The 18,081-nt window shown below is 38.4% G+C and overlaps 6 protein-coding genes and 1 long non-coding RNA gene across 19 annotated transcripts in view; 3 read left to right on the forward strand and 4 right to left on the reverse strand.

The window, feature by feature from the left end:
* The window catches only part of LOC100117183 (protein roadkill), a 24,519-nt gene extending 19,882 nt beyond the window's left edge, over nucleotides 1-4,637 (reverse strand). For 2 of the 5 annotated variants that reach the window (XM_032600436.1, XM_031931701.2), the window contains exons 1-2: nucleotides 4,357-4,637; nucleotides 3,469-3,538 (exon numbers count right to left, since the gene is read on the reverse strand). The gene's annotated coding sequence lies outside the window, so the exon portion shown is untranslated. Of the gene's footprint in view, nucleotides 1-3,468; nucleotides 3,539-3,628; nucleotides 3,823-4,356 lie in introns of those variants that run through there. The other 3 variants (XM_032600434.1, XM_032600435.1, XM_031931702.2) reach the window with 3 other exon arrangements.
* On the forward strand, nucleotides 675-5,852 carry LOC103316087. The gene is made up of 2 exons (XR_512200.4): nucleotides 675-3,908; nucleotides 3,991-5,852. It is a non-coding gene; the product is annotated as an uncharacterized LOC103316087 (long non-coding RNA).
* On the reverse strand, nucleotides 4,820-9,059 carry LOC103316088 (origin recognition complex subunit 2). 2 transcript variants are annotated; one of them, XM_032600433.1, is made up of 13 exons: nucleotides 8,772-9,059; nucleotides 8,549-8,670; nucleotides 8,283-8,477; nucleotides 8,012-8,197; nucleotides 7,319-7,933; nucleotides 6,983-7,096; nucleotides 6,711-6,896; nucleotides 6,492-6,622; nucleotides 6,218-6,417; nucleotides 6,008-6,140; nucleotides 5,701-5,941; nucleotides 5,399-5,629; nucleotides 4,843-5,323 (listed from the first exon to the last, which is right to left on the reverse strand). In XM_032600433.1, exons 5-13 carry the CDS (start codon nucleotides 7,383-7,385, stop codon nucleotides 5,118-5,120), a joined length of 1,509 nt encoding a protein of 502 aa, XP_032456324.1. In that variant the 5' UTR covers nucleotides 7,386-7,933; nucleotides 8,012-8,197; nucleotides 8,283-8,477; nucleotides 8,549-8,670; nucleotides 8,772-9,059; the 3' UTR covers nucleotides 4,843-5,117. The 2 variants fall into 2 exon arrangements, with proteins under 2 accessions (XP_031787560.1, XP_032456324.1); XM_031931700.2 differs by lacking the exons at nucleotides 8,549-8,670; nucleotides 8,772-9,059 and having other exon boundaries at nucleotides 4,820-5,323; nucleotides 8,283-8,347.
* On the reverse strand, nucleotides 7,730-8,850 carry LOC100120321 (DNA excision repair protein ERCC-1). Its single transcript, XM_001603924.6, has 5 exons — nucleotides 8,772-8,850; nucleotides 8,549-8,670; nucleotides 8,283-8,477; nucleotides 8,012-8,197; nucleotides 7,730-7,933 (listed from the first exon to the last, which is right to left on the reverse strand). Exons 1-5 carry the CDS (start codon nucleotides 8,848-8,850, stop codon nucleotides 7,730-7,732), a joined length of 786 nt encoding a protein of 261 aa, XP_001603974.1.
* Nucleotides 9,060-9,148: 89 nt separating the features above from the next.
* On the forward strand, nucleotides 9,149-12,419 carry LOC100120288 (STAM-binding protein-like A). Of its 2 annotated transcripts, none has more exons than XM_001603893.6 (8): nucleotides 9,149-9,546; nucleotides 9,609-9,707; nucleotides 9,783-10,001; nucleotides 10,076-10,264; nucleotides 10,358-10,661; nucleotides 10,751-10,863; nucleotides 10,935-11,037; nucleotides 11,152-12,267. In XM_001603893.6, the coding sequence occupies exons 1-8, from the start codon at nucleotides 9,395-9,397 to the stop codon at nucleotides 11,215-11,217; spliced, it is 1,245 nt and encodes a 414-aa protein (XP_001603943.2). In that variant the 5' UTR covers nucleotides 9,149-9,394; the 3' UTR covers nucleotides 11,218-12,267. The 2 variants fall into 2 exon arrangements, with proteins under 2 accessions (XP_001603943.2, XP_016843213.1); XM_016987724.3 differs by having other exon boundaries at nucleotides 9,155-9,546; nucleotides 10,935-11,082; nucleotides 11,152-12,419.
* A 185-nt stretch (nucleotides 12,420-12,604) lies between these two features.
* On the forward strand, nucleotides 12,605-16,551 carry LOC100678253 (cell wall integrity and stress response component 3). 7 transcript variants are annotated; one of them, XM_032600438.1, is made up of 7 exons: nucleotides 12,605-12,726; nucleotides 14,278-14,467; nucleotides 14,545-14,820; nucleotides 14,892-15,059; nucleotides 15,126-15,477; nucleotides 15,561-15,633; nucleotides 15,718-16,551. In XM_032600438.1, the coding sequence occupies exons 2-7, from the start codon at nucleotides 14,419-14,421 to the stop codon at nucleotides 15,721-15,723; spliced, it is 924 nt and encodes a 307-aa protein (XP_032456329.1). In that variant the 5' UTR covers nucleotides 12,605-12,726; nucleotides 14,278-14,418; the 3' UTR covers nucleotides 15,724-16,551. The 7 variants fall into 7 exon arrangements, with proteins under 7 accessions (XP_032456329.1, XP_008206050.1, XP_008206049.1 ...); XM_008207828.4 differs by lacking the exon at nucleotides 12,605-12,726 and adding an exon at nucleotides 12,855-13,556; XM_008207827.4 differs by lacking the exon at nucleotides 12,605-12,726 and adding an exon at nucleotides 13,583-13,711.
* Nucleotides 16,535-17,997, reverse strand: LOC100117145 (CDGSH iron-sulfur domain-containing protein 2 homolog). The gene is made up of 4 exons (XM_001603146.5): nucleotides 17,407-17,997; nucleotides 17,109-17,203; nucleotides 16,809-16,925; nucleotides 16,535-16,729 (listed from the first exon to the last, which is right to left on the reverse strand). The coding sequence occupies exons 1-4, from the start codon at nucleotides 17,501-17,503 to the stop codon at nucleotides 16,643-16,645; spliced, it is 396 nt and encodes a 131-aa protein (XP_001603196.1). The 5' UTR covers nucleotides 17,504-17,997; the 3' UTR covers nucleotides 16,535-16,642.
* Between the last annotated feature and the right edge of the window lie 84 nt (nucleotides 17,998-18,081).

Below are 18,081 nucleotides of genomic sequence, written 5' to 3' on the forward strand. Positions count from 1 at the left end.
GACCTCAAACACGCGCTCTGCAGCTCGCTCTGCCCTCCATCTCTCGCTCTATCTGTGCCTCTCCGCGTGTTCCTCTCCCGACACACTCGCGCGCGCGCGTGTGTGTGCGCGTACGGGAAACGCTCGCGCGCGCACTCTGATTTCGCTTTTTCGACAGATTCGCCGCAGAGACAGAGAGAGAGAGAGAGCGCTCTCCCGGTTTTATATTTCTCAATCGAGGTCATCTCTCTCTCTCTCTCTCTTTCGGCGTCGCCATGAGAAATTCGCAGATGCATAGCCTCGAAACGCCCGATACACGTACACGCACGCAGCAAAGAGCTCGCCTTTCGGCTCTGAAAAACTGCGCTTGCGGTCGCTTAAAATTTTCCCCCATCAGCGCGTTCTGTGTGTGTGTGCAGTGTGCAGTGTATACAGGTATACTTGTTGCGTCGCGAAGCGAAAGTTCGCCAATCTCCTCGGATTTTTGGCCCGACGGAGCGGTATATCTAGTTTCGCAGCTGCATTCCGCCGCACTTGCATTTCTCCTCCCTCTCTCCCGCTCGCTCTCGGGGTGCAGAGACACAGCGCGGCAGCTCTAATAATGCCGCTCTCGCGCGCAGATTATAAATTAGAGATACGGGAGCGAGCGCGGTGAAAGGCCTCGCGGCGCGCGGCTTTCCTGGCTGTAACATAGAGCCGAGCGCTATATATAAGTTGCAAGGACCGAAAGTACTCACCGCGTGTACGCGTGCGTTGAACTCGAGGGCGGAAACATATACGCTGCACCTCCCGCTCATCGGGTATAGGTAATACAGTTTTGCGCTCGGGGTTTCGTCTATAGAGTATACCGCGCAGCTGACAAGATGAGGACGGGGCGAATCGCGGCGCACAAGAGGAGAGTCGAGGTCGGCTCGTCCTCGACGCCGGAGAGTCTTTTCTTTTTCTCGCCGCGCAATCTATTCACTTGCCCTTTCTTCCTCTCTCTCTCTCTCTCGTCACTTGCGACTATGTATGAGTATTTACCGATTCCGCCAAACAGTTAGCGCACACGCGATGCATACGCGCGCCGAGAGGCAAGATTTCGCGCGCGCGGGGAGAACGGACTCGGATATATATATATATGTATATATAAGAGTCGCGCCTTTGCGCAGCGCCGGCACTAAGTTGTGAAACGCGCGTATATAGTATGCGCCACTTTCACTATCGCAGCCAAGTTTCATAACTGTTATTATCGAGGACATACGTAGGCCGTGTGCTGCAGCAGCAGTTCTCTCTCTCTCTCTCTCTCTCTCTCTCTCTCTCTCTCTCGAGAAAGGAGAAAGAGCCGATCTCCAGTTTAGAAAGATAGCCGAGCACACGAATTGAAAATTAGCTGCAACGCGCGGAGAGTAGCCGCAGCGACGCGTTATTCGAGTATACTGCAGGAGCGCGTCCTCGTCGGTTCCATTGTTTAGCCATGTCTAATTGATCCGTCCTCCGGCGCTATACACGCCGCCGCAGACTCTGACGTCGTACACCTATATAGCGCGTGTACAGCGGCAGCAGCAGCACAAGTCAAGCAGATCGCGAGCGCAGATGAGAGGCGGAAAAAAGCAGAACGGAGCAGTGGGTGCATAACGGCGCCCCGACCTCCATTTCGGCAAAAGCGGAAATCACTCGCTCCGCCTGTCTCTCTCTCTCTCTCTCTCTCTCTCTCTCTGTATATGTAAATCTCTCCGCGGAGCCTCACACAATACATCTACACACGCATACGCGCAAGGGTTAACAGACCAATACATCTCCGCGCGCTGCGATGCTCTATTCAGCGGCTTTTCCGACCCTGACTCCTCGCCTGCGCACGCGCGCGCGCGCGCACACGGTAATGACCCGAATCGAGAGAGCTCTATGTTGATTGTTGTAGTGTAGTGTAACGCCGGCGACGAATTACTTTTCAGTGTGTATAGTTACACTTCAAAACGCGAGTGAGAGAGAAAAAATCGTGGCAGACATTACACGCTGGACTGACACTGCGCTGTCAAGGACAATGCTAACACGCAGACAACGAGTCGGTCCGTGTGTACGTACACGGCGGCTCTATACTCTCATGGTCTGTCCCTTGACTTGACTCAGTTTGTAACACGGTCACAGTTAATATGATATTGTTCTATACGCGATGCCGGACGCCGCCGTCGCGACACGAAAAAAAGGAGACCATTTTTTTTCATTTGGCCGCATGGAAATGACCCCGATTGTTCCGCTTTACATTTTCCGATTACGCCTGCGTTTGCGCCAAGCTCTCGAGGCCTTTTGTTTAGCTCGGAGTGTTCGGTCCGTTTTGTGATCGATTGAATTTTCGCCAAAGCGCCTCGAGAGGCGAAAAAAATTGAACACGACGACGATTTCCAACGGAACTCATAGCCGAGCGCACGAGCGCGCGCGCACAACGATCGATTTGATGCTTTAGGGTCACGTGGTTAGGGCTACAACGTGCCAACGTGTTGCCGGCGGCTCTCTCTCCGTCTATCTCGCGTATATACTCATATATACCTACATACTCGGCTGGCTCCGGGAATCACCTTGCACTCGAGCCTCGGTTCGTTCGATTTTTTTCTCGAATATACACCGAGCACGTTTATACAGCGGCGATGTTTGCGTCTTCTACACAGGAACGAGGAGTCGACGCGTTCGATTTCCTGCGAAATTATGCGCGCATCTTTTTGCTGAACCGACACGCATAACGTATCTCCTGCGACTAGAGTGGAACACGCGCGAGGGACCGAGTGCAGATAGCCACGAAGCATTAGAATGAATCCAATATATAGAATGTCTCAAAACGGATTTCCCTTCGGCAAGTTATGCACCATTTCACAAGAATGAGAGAATCCAAGAGAGAGAGAGAGAGAGAAAGAGAGAGAAGCATGCAGTTGAATTTAAAAAGTCGCCTAAATTAATAAGAGCGAGGAGTAGCGACATCCGACGGACTATTTCGCAAACACTGCGCAGCTTGAAAATCGTTTATTCTCTCTTTTTCAGATTCGTCTTATATTATCGTCTTGTTATTTACGTAATAACTTTTTACTGCAAGCAAAATTGACCGTTAAAATAAGTATACTCGGTACGCAGAGCGTGAATTTTTGCACTAGAAAAATTCGAATGTACATGTATGGCAAACCATTGTGAAACATCGTACTATGCGAACATTTTTACGCACTCGCAATTTTTTCGTTTGCATGCGCACAATCGCAAGCCATAATTGTGAGGTTACATCGAGAACGTTAGTACAGAAATTTCCGTAAAAGAGGATTAACTATTTCTGCGTCACGCTACGCAACACACGCCAGTTATACGTATGCACGAGCCGCACGTTCCGCTCGAATGCTCGGACATTATTTGTTAAATGATTTTTTTGCATCTTAATTACCGTGTCTAATGCGGTTATTGAATACTGTCGCAGTAGACGACGTATATGTATAAGTAGGCGCTTGTAAAGTAGAAGAAAACGAGACTCACCAATGGGGGTTTAATTCCACATCCACGCAGTCACACTGCTGGATATGGGAATGGGGTCTTCCGGATGGTGCTGAAACACAACAAATTTCATTGATGCTTACAAAACTGACCGATCACAACGCTGAAAGTGTATCGGGGGAATTTATAACCAAACATTTACGTTAAATTTTGATGACGACGCGGCTTTTCGATTGACAACTGCTGGCAACACTTTTAATTTCATTTCAAAATACAGTTACAATGACCCACTCCTTTGATTTTTCGTTCATTAGTGTAATTACAATAACACTGGCATTTTCAAACCTTGTTCAAATTGCGTACGCGCATCTTTGAATTAAAAAAAAAAACAAAAATAAGTATATTTACGATAGATGGCACGCCGCGATACCCAACTGAATTTGTTTATTTATATAACTCCAACATGCGAGCTCGATTTGCAAGTAAGTACGATTTCGAAAAAAAAATATTGATTCAATAACTCATTCGATATTTCATCGATAGAGGTATTTTCTATTTTTGTAGATCAATCAGCCAAAACGACGCAGAAAAAATCAACCAAGAAAATTATTTTCGTGTCGAGGGATCTGCACGGTACACGGTATTGAATAAATGTGCATAGAGCATGACAAGAAAGCTAAACTTAGCCCGAGTAGACATTCTGCGAAAATTTATAGAAAGGAAAGAAGATGCAGTGCAAAAAAGCTAGGTTAGCTTTTCATCGAAGAGTTCGCAAACGCGTATCGACGCCCCGTAACATGGAATCCGGCCGAGGCTCCGCAGCCGAAACAACTCTGGCACGAGAGGCCTTATCGGAACGAAGCGGCGAAAAGAATGAAAAACCTCTCGTTATCCGGCCGACAATGATAAAATAAAACATATGAAACTTACCAACAACCTTGGTGAAGGTGCCGACCATTAGCCGGCCGCCTGCTTGTTACACGCACTGAGACGCGCTTTGAGCTAACGCGTCCAAGTCGAGAGATTATGCCGACTAAATCGAGTCAAGTCCTTGATCTCTGGCACGCAGTTAGACTTAGGGTAAACTCGTACTCTGCGGCATCTTACACGATTTTTTTCCGATATATAGAGAACCGAGAGAACGATCAGCAGCAGCCCGACGACGGGACGTCGCGACGCGCACACTGATGCGCTATGCGTTGCTTGTACAACTAGGTATACTCTATAGCTCGATCAGCCGATCACTAATTCGCGCATCTTACTTTTGCTTTATGAATTTATTTAAAGAGCTAGGAACAAAAAATATTGCAGCTAATGCCGACGTCAGCGTCGTAAAGAATACTTGAAATAGGACTGAAGCGATATTAAGCGTATTCATAAGTATATGCCAGTATTTTGAAATTAAAAAATGCTTTATTTTGAACAAAACGCGCTCTTTTACTTTTTATCCTTACAAAAATAGACATGTGTGTATGTATGTACATTTCTAGGCAGATCTTTTTTTTCAAATTATTAATACAACATTGATTCTATTTATAAAGAACAGAGAGTAGTGCAGTAGGGTTTACACACATTAGATCAAGACTTAGTTCAAACAATCTGATTCACGACGTCAGGCGCTGCGTAAATTGTCTAGTATAAATAGATAATACTGAGATTCTTTTGTTAAATTCATAAAGTATGTACAATCATTATAATGCTTGATCTTGTTGTTCAAGGAACTGTTTCAGCAGTGCATTGTCTAATGGAATCACAAGGTACTCAACTCCATCAGAATTTCTTTTATTTTTGACAAGCTTATGATCGACGAATTCAGTTAGTTGAGATCTTAATGCTTGATCTGAGGATACAAGAAAACCCTCTCTAGAAGCTCTGTATAAATCTTTAAATGCCATTCCTAAAAAAATATTTTTTATTTAATACAAGCTTTATACTGCTTTCTAAAATACAATCATGCATGAAAAATACGAACCAGCATAATCTTTGCCACTGTTTGTCAATTGATATTTAACAAGTAAGATGTATATGTCTTTGGCATTTTTAGTTAAAGACGCAAATACGTTTTGTAATGATAGTAAGGCCAATGTTCCACTTTTTTGGACAAGCAATGAACTTTCGTAAGAAGTTTCAGCTTCATATGGCATAAAGGTAGTAGCATTGATCCAATAAAAATTATACCTTGTCCTTTTCACGTTATCCCAAACTGTAATAGTAGCGATGGTTACTCAAATATATCTATGAAAGAAAATTCACTAAAATTAAATATTGTCTTACTTAGTGGGGCATTGATGTGATCTACTGAAGCTAATACATGAATATTTGATATGTTTGCTAAACGAGATAACATGTCTTGCACTTTGTTAGAGCGTAACATTCCACCATCAATATTGTGAATTAATAAATATATGGCATCTTTTGGATGAGTTCTCATTGTTTTTTCAATAATATCAAAGCATTCACCTGTATTATTGACTGATTCTATGCCTAACAAATCTGTTACAATGCTATCTAAAATCTAAAAACACATTGAATGATTTTATAATTGAATAAATGTGTTGAAAAGGTACACTTTAATTATTACCTCTTTTAGTGTCAAACTGGGAAAAAAGCCATTGATGACTAATACTGGTTCATCAGATAGCTTTTGTTTTTGAAAATTGTTAATTAACAACCTTTTTGAACCAAGACCATAAAGCAAGATTGTAAAACCTTCTCTAGAATAAAAAAAGAATAATCAACAGTGGAAATTTTGTTTCAAATAAATTCTAAAAATCACATATAATTATCCTACTCCATTATGTGAATCCATTCAGAATAATGACTTTCTAAATTTTTTGTGATATCTTGAATATATTTTTCATGATGGTTTGAAATATTACTAGTTTTTACACGTGTTTCATCAGAAAGCTTTTTCTTTAATTTACTCAAAGTATTATTCGATGTTACAGATTTTTCTGATTGAGTAGCAAAATATTCATCTGATTTTAGTATCTAGTAAAGTAAAAAATGAAATTTACTAATAATTTGCAAATGCATCACATAATATAGTGTATCACAAAACTCACATAGTCTTTGACTACATTTCTTGATCTGCCCCTTCTTAATGTTTGTGGAGGTGAGTCTAATTGTACATTTTTATTTATTATTTCACCAACAGTGAGCTCTGTAGCATTGCTTTTTTTGCTTTTGATATTATCTGGAAAATATAATTTAAAACTATCTAATTAGTAATAAACATATTTAATAACAGATAAACAGTCAATGACATGACTATATATACCAACTTTTATTAACCAGTTCTGATTTTATTTTAGTAAGGCAAACACGTGGTTCATTGAGTAATAAACTTTTCTGGTCATCTTGAGACTTTCGCTCTTTAATAGCCTTTTCCATCATTGCACTACTTCGCACATTATAATCTTTCACATGGTACAATTCTCTGCCATCTATATCATCTTCATTGGTCAATTCTACAATACAATATATTTTGAATATACTTATTTTTGTAATACATAGGCAGATTAATGGTAAAATAGTAAAAAATGCTGTTATTTACCTGTTGGTGCTTCCATCATAATATTATCTAATACTTCTTTCAAGTCATCATGTTTAAAGCAAGAACTTTCATCATCAGATTGATTCAACTTTTGCTTTTTTGGAGACATTAATTCTGAAAATTGTATTATTATATCAATACTTGTGCAGTGTGAATGATTATTGTTGGTATTATTATAAAATTACTTGAATTTAATTTATATTTTGCGATGTTAAAACTATATCATTATTTAGTATTTATGTATTTTATATACATATATAGTATAAACTAATAAAAACTATAATAGTTGTAGGTTAGAAATCTAGTTATGCTGCTCTACAATTAAAAATCTCTAACCTGCAATGGATTCCTTATTTAATTCTCGACTCTGATGTCTCGTAGATCTTCTGGTGGGCATTGACATTTTGTCAATTCAATTATTTAACAATAATTAATTTTAAAGAATACTGCTATAATAAGGCACACTTTCCTCACACATCAGTGCGGCAGTTTATATGAAAACAATGCATAAGGTTTCCCGCATAAAATTAAAATGACGGTATCAGCTGTCCGTGCGCGAGTATTGTTACGGAAAAATACAGTCTTGTGACTTGTGTCGTGTAACTACGTAATCGCAAACATTTTAGAAAATTAAAAAAAATAATAACAAATTTATTAATTTAATATTTGACTATGTAACGATAAAAAAATAAGACTAAAAATTTACAAAATTTATATAATCACAAGTCGCATAAACTAAAAACAAAATTAATCCTTGGTATTTTTTTGCCGTAAAAATGTTTCATGCAAAGTTTTATTCAGCCGTTGTGCCTTTTGCGGACCAAATCCAGGGCATAAAGCCAATGAAGCAGAGGGTGCTTCTATTATATCTTTAAAAGTTCCAAATGTTGACAGAAGAGTCATAGCATCAGTTTTATTTACAGATCTGACAGTAGTCAGTGCATTTATTAGCTGAAAAAAAAAATAAAAGAAGTAAATAAACAATTCTTCCAATACTGTGTTGAATTACATAAGGGTTGAACTTAATACTTTTTGATGTGGAGCTGTATCACTACGTTCCATTATCATATCAGGAGGCTTGTTTTCGTATGCTTTGTAGGTTTCGATAATCTTTCCTGCTTCTTCTGCACTCCATGCCAGCATTAGTGTTAGATCAGCAAGTATACAAATTCTTGTCAAATGCTTCAGTGAATGATGTGGTTCAGCTACATCAACCTATACACATTTATTAAAATACTGATACTTAAACTCCTATTTTTAATTTAAAATTGTAATGATAAGGACATTGAAGTAAATGTACCTGAACTAATAATACTCGAAGATTGTAAGATGAGCCCAGTGTCTTTAGACGTTCATGAATGTAATCTGGATTTAATTGATGATATCGAAGAGACAGAAATAAAATACAAGAGGTTTTACCCACAACATAGTCTGGAATAATTTCAGAATACTCATAAGGTACGCTAGTGATATGTTTCAACAATGGATTACCTCTCTAAAAAAAGTATCACATCATTACATGGACATATATTTCTAAATTAAAAAGTGATGTGTCAAAAAATTTACTTGTTTTGGGTTTATCAAAAGTGGATTCAAATTCGTATTTTTATTTTTGGATGATTCTCCTTTTGTACTTTCTGGAAGTTCATCTTTGAAGAACTCAGATTTCTTAAGGTTACTAAAAGCAGCTGTGAATAAAATGTATCAATTATTATCAAGCTGTGATGATAGTGTAATTAAACATAATAAGTCCTTAAGGTTTTTCATTCAATAATGACAAAATATTTACCCCCAAATGAATTTGCATCATCTACTTTAGCTTTCTTCTCCTGCGGTGCATCTTTAGAAATTTCTTTATCACTGCTCATTTCTAATAATATTTCACGTACCTTTGATCATAGAGTAAATCTTACTATTATCTCGAATATTTCCACTGTCTCGTGTCAGTGCGTTTTGTACTGTATTCAAAACAATACAATAGGTGAAAAAAGCCTTCGCTCTTATATTGCGGTCGCGGGGACCAAAGAAATTCTCCTGCTGTTGCGATGGGATGGATTTGCATCAATGCAACCGGCAACGTTGCGGCAACATTACGCACTAGCATAACAGCTGATAAGGTGTGTGTGTGTATATATATATATGTATATATATATATATATATATATATATATATATAAGTATACACACACAACGACACCATGGCAAAATCTTTGCTACATTTCGTGAATGATAAATCGCGATTGATTTAGTCGTGATATTTCATATTTTATAAATGTCTCTAATGAATATTGTGACGTGCTTTGACTATCTCTATTTACTTTTTTATGTGACTTAAGACCGCTCTTTGTTAACCGAGTAATTGATATTTCACAATTTTATGATTAGTGTATCTAACCTAAAATTTTTATAAAAATGGAAAGAGAAAAAGATAAATCAGATGTGAAAAGTCATAAACAATCATTAAGAAATGATATGCCAAAGTTGATTTCTCCAGAAACTCGATTACAGCACTGCTTTGACACTGGGAAAAAGTTTTCCTTTGAAGTGAATAATTCGATCATGAGGTAAGCATTCAAATGTTCATTGCACCAAATGAATTATTGACTTAATCTATAACCTTTTTTAGATATTATCGATCAGGAAAAGAATTAATTCGACAAGCAGATGTATACACAAAAGAGGGAGATTTGGAGAAAGGATATATTCTATATATAAGATGTTTAACGTGAGTACTATGAGTTTTGACCTGCATAACATTAAAACTAACCAAATACAATAATTATTGTACGAATCATTACAGAATTTTTCTGGAAAAATTAGAAACTCATCCCGAGTACCATACGATCCCAGCTAATGATAAAGATCATATAAAGAACACTTTGAAAGAAATATTTCCAAAGACTGAAGCTCTGAAGAAAAAACTTTTGGAACAATATAAACATGAATATGCAAAACAAAAACAGGAGTATGAAGAACAAGAAAGAATAGAACTCGAAAGGCTTAGACAAGAGCAACAAAGGTATGTGAATATAATTGCTGATTAGGAGTTGCACTATTCACATGTACACAATGAATAAAATGAATCCTTTCTAGACTGAAAGAAGAAGAAGAAGAACGAGCACTACAATTAAATTCTTCAGCACACTCAGGAGCTCTTAAACTCGGAGTAGCTGCTGGAGCATTAACATCTGCAGATGAATTCAGATTGAAACGTCATGTTATACCCCCTAAAACATATGTACCGTCTCAATACGATGAGCAAGCCCAATCTTCGAAAGATAGGTGAGTGAATAATTTGAGAATTTAGTTTAGTAAATATTCAGTATAATAATGTGCAAAGAAAAGATATACTAAAACTGTATGTTTTACATATAGAAAAGTACCATCCGTTGATCGCTCGACTAAACCAACATCGCTGACATCAGGTGACAGACTTAGAGACATAGTAGTACCAAGCAAATTAATGCAAAATTTCTTGAAATTGGCCTTCAGTAATACCTCTAATAATATTGAAACCTGCGGGATATTGGCTGGAAGATTAGAAAGAAACAGATTACTAGTAACCCATTTCTTGATACCAAAGCAAACTGGTTCTCCCGACTCTTGCGTCACACACAATGAAGAGGACATCTTTGATTTTCAAGATCAACATAATTTGATTACTCTTGGATGGATCCATGTAAGTTGATACTATATAATGTAATAAAAGGAATGAGACGTGATCTTTACATATGCAGGGATAGAGTTGACATGCATAGTGTTTTTCAGACACATCCAACACAAACGGCGTTTCTATCCAGCGTAGATCTGCATACTCACTGTGCTTACCAACTTATGATGGCTGAAGCAATTGCAATAGTTTGTGCTCCAAAATATGATGAGTAAGAAAAAAATTGATATAATTAATACCAGCGAGTTATCTAAAATTGTTAATGCTAAACTTTATCCATAGGACCGGCTTTTTCCACTTGACACCAGATTATGGTTTGAACTATATAGCTAATTGCAGAGAAACTGGTTTTCATCCGCACCCTTCTGAACCACCATTATTCACTGTAAGACATAAATGCAATCATACTTCAGAACTTACATATAGCTTGGTAATCATTTTAACACTACACAAATATACAACAAAAAATTTACTTAAGAATTTCTTTTTATCGTTACAGACTGCAAAACATTTTATATTGGACCCTCTGGCACCTATAGAAGCTGTTGATTTACGAAGAAAATGATATGGCACAGTTAGTGATAAAGATATTTTAAACACTCGAAAAATTGTTAAAATACAATTCAAAAGTGATACTTTTTTCGATTGAATTCTGGTGCTAAAAAAAGATTTTTCAAATAATTTTTTAACCATTTTGTAAAAATGTTAACTCTTACAAGTGCATCAAACAGACTTATAATTAGTAGCATATAAGACTTTTTATTTTATAAAAAATTATTTTTTATAATCGAAAAAGGATTTCTACAAAAGGGCAAAAATTACTTGAAAAATCTATTTATATTTACCAGAAGAACTTTTTATTGTAATTTCAAAGTGGAGAAGTATTTAATCATTTATTAAAGAGTAAAATATACATATAGATATAAATATTATTAGATTTATATAATTCTAAGTGCACAATGTACATACAAAAATTGCATTGCACTAAAACACGAAGAAAACTGTGTTTTCGATGCTTTGAGCATTTTATTATTTTTGTGAAAATTTAATCTGGAATTGTATATATTTTATTTAAATTTGTAATTCTTTACACATATATAGACACTTGCTATACAGATGCATTTCTTAGCAAAATCATGAATTAATACGAGTACGATAGGATAAAAATACGCTGTTTTATATTATTTATTGTAATTTATGCAGTAATTATCCGAATTGTATGAAACTGTATTTAATTTTACTTAGCGAGGAAAGTGAGATTGTAATTTTTCCCGTATTGTTTGAGTGATATTAACACTATACGACGATATTTCAGTCATCAAATTAGGCACTGAATATAATCAATTTCAAGAAAATCTATATAAGCATCGCAATCATCATTAAATTAAAATAATGCGAAAAAAGCTTTTATACAACTATTCAAAGCTCTTAAAAAATGTGTCCTATGAAATCCAGTTATTATAGATTATTGCAATAGTGCGTAAAGCAAATTTAAATGTACCGTCTTTTTTGTTGATTCTTTTTTTTTTGCAGAAGATTACTGTGCCTTTGAAATAAATGATCATGTATGTATTTCTTTATATATATATAATAGATCCACTGTGAAAATGTTTAAGTCTGCTCTGTAAATGTCAATTATTTAGTTTTAGAAAAACACATGTCGGTGATCAAAAGGCTTAATTCCTAGTCTAATATTACTTATCTCTTACATTACATGTACCTTTTTTTATGATCACATAGTCGAATAAAAAAATTATACTGTTTGTATTAAGGTCCATAATTTTTACCACAAATGAATGCGAAGGGTATAAGTTCAACGAAATGTCTATACTGGCGTGTAACGTGTACCCATAATATTCAGATTTGTCAGATATCTGCGTGTATTTTGTGTCAGAGCTGATCAGCTCCAGCGGGAACAGTTGTCAGACACCTGTGCGCGCCGCGCGCGATCGAAGGAGTAAGAGTGCAAATCTGCGCGAGGCTCGCAGTCAGTTGCTTTTGAACGCTCGATCGTTTTCGCTCTCGGATAATATAGCGTCCTCGAATATTGTACATCACCTCTGCGTAGTGATATGTAAGTATTCTCTAGGAGAGTCTTCTGATTTGCATAGTCAAGTTGAAAAAGTCGTTTTCAGTTTAGAACCGATCGATATAAACAATATTAACTAACGCTCGAATAATGAATGTATAATGGTAACGCAGAACAAGGCAACGGCTAAAAAGAAGGCGCGCAGAATCGCATCATTGAGCATATCATTATACGTGATTTTCTTTCGGCGAGAGGCACATTTTTCACTCCACCACGTGATGCTTGTATCATTTTATTGACGTTATGACTTTGTGCAGTTATATGCAACGTACAGTACAACTCTAAGTCGGTGTATACTCGCATATTGTAATGTGTCTCGTTCAAGCGCAATGTAAAATCGATTAATTTATTTAACCTCGATATTGTTTCATTTAGATTACTACCAAAAGCAAGAGAGAGATAACAATGCAAGTATATACTCGCCGATCTGCGCAAACGCGAGCTGTTAATTCTTCATCGAGAAAACGCTGCGCGCGGGCAGCTTACACAGCAAGAAATTCATATAGGCATAACGCATAAAAACTTGCATCCGTCGTTAAGGAAAAACTTGCAAAAAAGTTGTAAATTATTTAAGCAACGGGTATCGATGCGCGAGAACTGTACGCTATATTGTGCATTATTATACGCCTTGCAGTTATTGTGGCGCTGCAGCGAGTGTTCCGCGATTTTTCATTTCAGTTTAATAAGTATAATAGCATTGCGCAAAGAGAGAGAGAGAGAGAGGGAGAGCGCGCGAAGAAGACGAAAAATGCTCGACAATTTAATACCAAAAGCGTAAGGCACATTCTTCGCTCGATAGCGGCTGCAAACACAAGGTATAGATAAAAACAAGCGACGTCGCGCGGCACGATTAAACGCGCACCGCGGCGCGTGTGTGATTTGAATGCTGCTCCTCCTTGGATTCTGCGTCTCGCATTTTCACTCGAAGCACACGAGAGTCTTGGACATCGTCAAAAACATAGTGTTTACTGTACGGAAGTTCAGCTGGCATACACCTGTCGCTGCTACTACATTGCGACAGTGCAGTGACGAGAGATATGCGAAGGCTCGAAGAACAAGTGTGTGTGTGCGTGTGTGTGTGTGTATATAATCGCTACACGCGTTAGAGTCCGTGTAGTCGCATGGCTGCGCAAATTTGATTATAAGACTAGCTATATACTCGCCGAGGATAAATTCAATTTTACTTTATTGACGCGAGCTGACGATACGTTGGGATCCCCGTGTGTGTCACACGTATATGTTTCATGTTGTGCAGCTGTCGATCAGTCCCAATCGACGTTCGACGGCTCATGAGATTATACCCACGGAGATGAATTTCAAATTCCAATTGACCATCAGTGCCTGTAATATAGCGTCGTCATGCTCAGAAATGAGTGCGGTGGTGTGTGTGTGTGCGCGCGCGTGTGAATGCACAGCGTACGAAACAATGTATAGGAAATCTCGTTAAAATCAAATTGTTGAGTTTTCTCGCGACGAGCCGCGATAAAATCGCGCGATAAGATCCGATTGTAACGTTTTTTGTTATCTGTTTTTCAGGAGTGAAAACCGATAAGACTCCTGCCGGATAGACATCGCAGTATAGTGATCCGCTGTTGAGCCGCGTGCGTGCGTGCGGACGCGCGCGCGATTTCAGTCTTCTCGTTTATAATTATTGTACAAGACGCACTTCTTGGCACGATGTTTCGCAAGGTCGTCCACTATTCCATTGTACTGCTGCTCGTTTCTGGTAAGTCGTGCAATCTGCGTCTGATTAATCGTGTGGAATTCGAGATGTGCGTGTGAATTAACGATCGCTTATTCCAGTGAAGCTGAGCGTCGACGGACTGGTCAACGAAGGGGATGTTGCGGGAAAAGGGGAGGCATTGATCACCCAACCCGTTAACGTCACTACTGCCGCACCTGTCTTATCGGAACACGGCCAAGATATCAGTGATGCCGTGAAAAAAACTAATGCCAGTTCTGACGAGCTACACATTCAGGCGGCGACGAAAGAAAATAAAACCAATACAATTCAAGATAAGCCGCTAATAACGAATCAAACTGATTCCACGCTCCTGTACAACACCACTGCTAATTTGGGTTCGTTAACATTTTTTTTCGATAATTATCATGTAATTATAGAATTTAATGCGATGCTTCTTCATACCTAGATGACGAAGGAAAGGTTGACCAAGTTCATCCGCTGCAAAGTGTGATTAAGAGCGACGGAAATAATAACGCGACAAATTCGACCATTAGCACAACCCTGAAACCAACGACGAAAATCGGCGACAATCCGAGTAACTCGGAAAATGCTGAAACAACGAAAAGCGACAAAGGTAAAAGTGAACAATTTTTGGTGATCAAAAGGGCTTGCGGTAAAGCTTTACGTTAACAATTTTTAGAAACGACCCTTTCGCCAGAAACGACGACAAATAAGAAAACAACGGATCCTTCTTCAACGGTATCTGTGGCGTCAACAAGCGAATCGGTCACTCAAAGTATTGGTACTTCAAAATCGAGTACTGCGTCGACGTCCCAAACTACGGCCGTCACCGATCCAGAAATGGCGACCGTGACTTCGACGGTGGAAAGCTCCACCGCTGGAAAAACGACGGAAGATCCCAAAGTTGAACCGACCCAAGCCAAGGATCCGGGAATGTCGTCGGGGATCATAGCGTTGGTCATGGCCATTGTGTTTGCCGTTGTCGTTATAATCGTCTACGTCGGTCTTCTCCTCTGGAGGCGTTATCTTGAGTAAGATTATACTGAATCATCTTGTATTAACGCTCGTCGACGTCTCTGAAATAATCCAGTCATGTTCATTCTTTTTTTCGCAGGTTTCGGTATGGAAATCGTGAATTGTTGGTCAATGATTTGGAATTCGATACCAACGATCTGCGTCACTTTGAGGTAAACACTCCTTTGTAACATCTATTTTCCTCATGAAAAGTATGCAATAATATTTTAATTAAAAATGGAAAACGTTCTTTTCAGCTCTGATGATGACGACGCACACCAGTTAAACTCATTGTTGAGGCAGATGCTAACTACTATCTGTAAGAAAAAACAACAACTGATTGTTCTGTGATATTATAAACGACTCGCTTGTATGCGTCTATTGATTGCCAAAGTGGCACAACGTTATAGTCCATACACCTACTTCTTGATTGTATCAAGTCATCGTTTTATCTGCGCGTACGTTATATATATATATATATATATATATATATTATATAGATAAAGTAATTAATATAGATAAGGCTCGACCATTCAGAAGTTATATTTACACTTTAAAATATTTTTATGACCAAGAACAAGATGTTATGTATTAATAATTAATAATAGTTAAAGTTTTATGAACATCTAAGAAGAAAAGAAAGGCGAAGCGTAGATTTTATCAGCAGATAAGAGAAGACAAAGCAATCAGAACGTAAAACGAATAAATTACGAGAAAATTAAGAAATAGCAGTTAAAAAAGTTTACGCGCAAGCCTCTGATAAAATCGTCGAAAAGTAATTAATTTTCTACTTATATTATTAGAAGTGTATCATAGTTACATGGATTGTACTAAACATTTTTACTACAAATGTATTAGTAATAATAATATAAGTATTATTTTCAATGTGTATGTTTTTTTTTTTGTTATACTTGAAATATTAATTATAAGATTTGTAATCAAATGTTTATAACGAAAATGTTATCTTTCAAAAGTTGTTCTACTGTTACAAGTCAGTTTATATCGAAGAATATTTTGAAAGTTTACCCCTGATAATTAGTAACCAACAGAAAATGTTTTTTACAAGTCAATAAATCCTGTTAATTCAACAACTGCAGTATATTTCAATAGCTTATAAAAGATTGGCAACATGCTGATAAATTCATATACAACATAATAGTTAATATTTTACAATTTTTACATTTATTGTTTCTTGTTAATAACAAGGGGACCTAGATTATCACCACACTCTTTGTTATGACGACCATGAGCTCCATCACAGTAAGGCCACTGGAAACGTATCATAATTATCTTTGAGTAATGAGTATTTCATAGGTGATACAACAAACAATTTTTGACTTTCACTTACATTTTCACTCCTCCAGCAGCGACAGAAGGCTACCTTCTCAGTAATATCTTCTACATCCACAGAATCAACAACTTTGTTGCAGTCCTTCTTTATTTTATGGTTCACTTGACCAGTGGGCTGAAAATGATTCGGGTTGAATTATTTCACAGAGCACTTGGAACAATGAAAAATTTTCAAATGTCATTGCACACTGCTATGAGCGTGCGAGTTTATCTAACATGGTAAGATATAGATATATAGCTATAGGTTGTGAGCAGAGCGTAATTGAGCAATAAATTCACTGAGCAGGTGGCAGCTTACCGCTGGTCTAGCTTTTGGGCAGAAGGCCCTGTAGGACATGTATCCGAGGCCGACAAGTGCAGCAGTGGGTGGAATCAGGGAGAACCAGTCCCTCACTGCAACAGAGGAGAAAGAAAAGGCTGGTTATTTGTCATCGTCATTCATAATTTTTTATGCATACGCTTCATGCTAGTGGAATTGTGGAATGTTCTGACCTACTGCAGTAGTGCAGCAGGTGAAACCATAATGTGCAATGGAGCATTCGACAGAGTGTGCAACTGGGCGAAAGAATGCGCAAAGAAGAATGGAAAATACGTACCTCCGAGTCGAAACCATCCTCCGATCGAATCGGGAATCGGCAGACCAGCTAAATAATTCGGGACAGACACTTTGACGAGGTGTGCGATGGGCTCCATGTTTACGGCCGACTGAAGAACCAATCGAACGACTGACAATATAGAACTAGTTGTGAAACACTTTTTTTAGTAAAGTGTGTTTTTAGTAAAGTTTGGTGAGGAGAGCAGAGTCGAACGAGTAGATAGCAAAGCGAGGTGGGGTATACCGGGGTATATATCAGCTTATTATACAAGAAGCCAGTGGCGCGATGTATAGTGAAATTCGGAACTGAAAAAATCGTTCGAAACTGACTAGAGCAGTGCTGCTGGAGTGTCGAGTCTGGTGAGAAAAGCAGTAGCTAGGTACGCGCGGTGGCGGGGTGAAGGACCACTAGCGCAGCTAGAGTGTGATGATCCTTGCAGGTGGCGCCATCGCTGCTCGGCAACATGATCAGTTCGCATATTGGCGAATGGCGAGCCGCGAGAGAGCGGCCGCGACGAGCGAGCTGAGCACAAGCAGCAGCAGCAGCAGCAGCAGCAGCGTAGGTAGTACATCTACCGTCCGCAGTTCCCACGCGACTCTACGCGGCGGCTTGTATATTGGCGTGCAGCGAGAGAGCCGCGCGATAAGTGCAGCAGTGCAGACTCGCGTAGTGCAC

This window comes from Nasonia vitripennis, chromosome 5, assembly GCF_009193385.2.
Source record: "Nasonia vitripennis strain AsymCx chromosome 5, Nvit_psr_1.1, whole genome shotgun sequence".
NCBI lineage: Eukaryota > Metazoa > Arthropoda > Insecta > Hymenoptera > Pteromalidae > Nasonia > Nasonia vitripennis.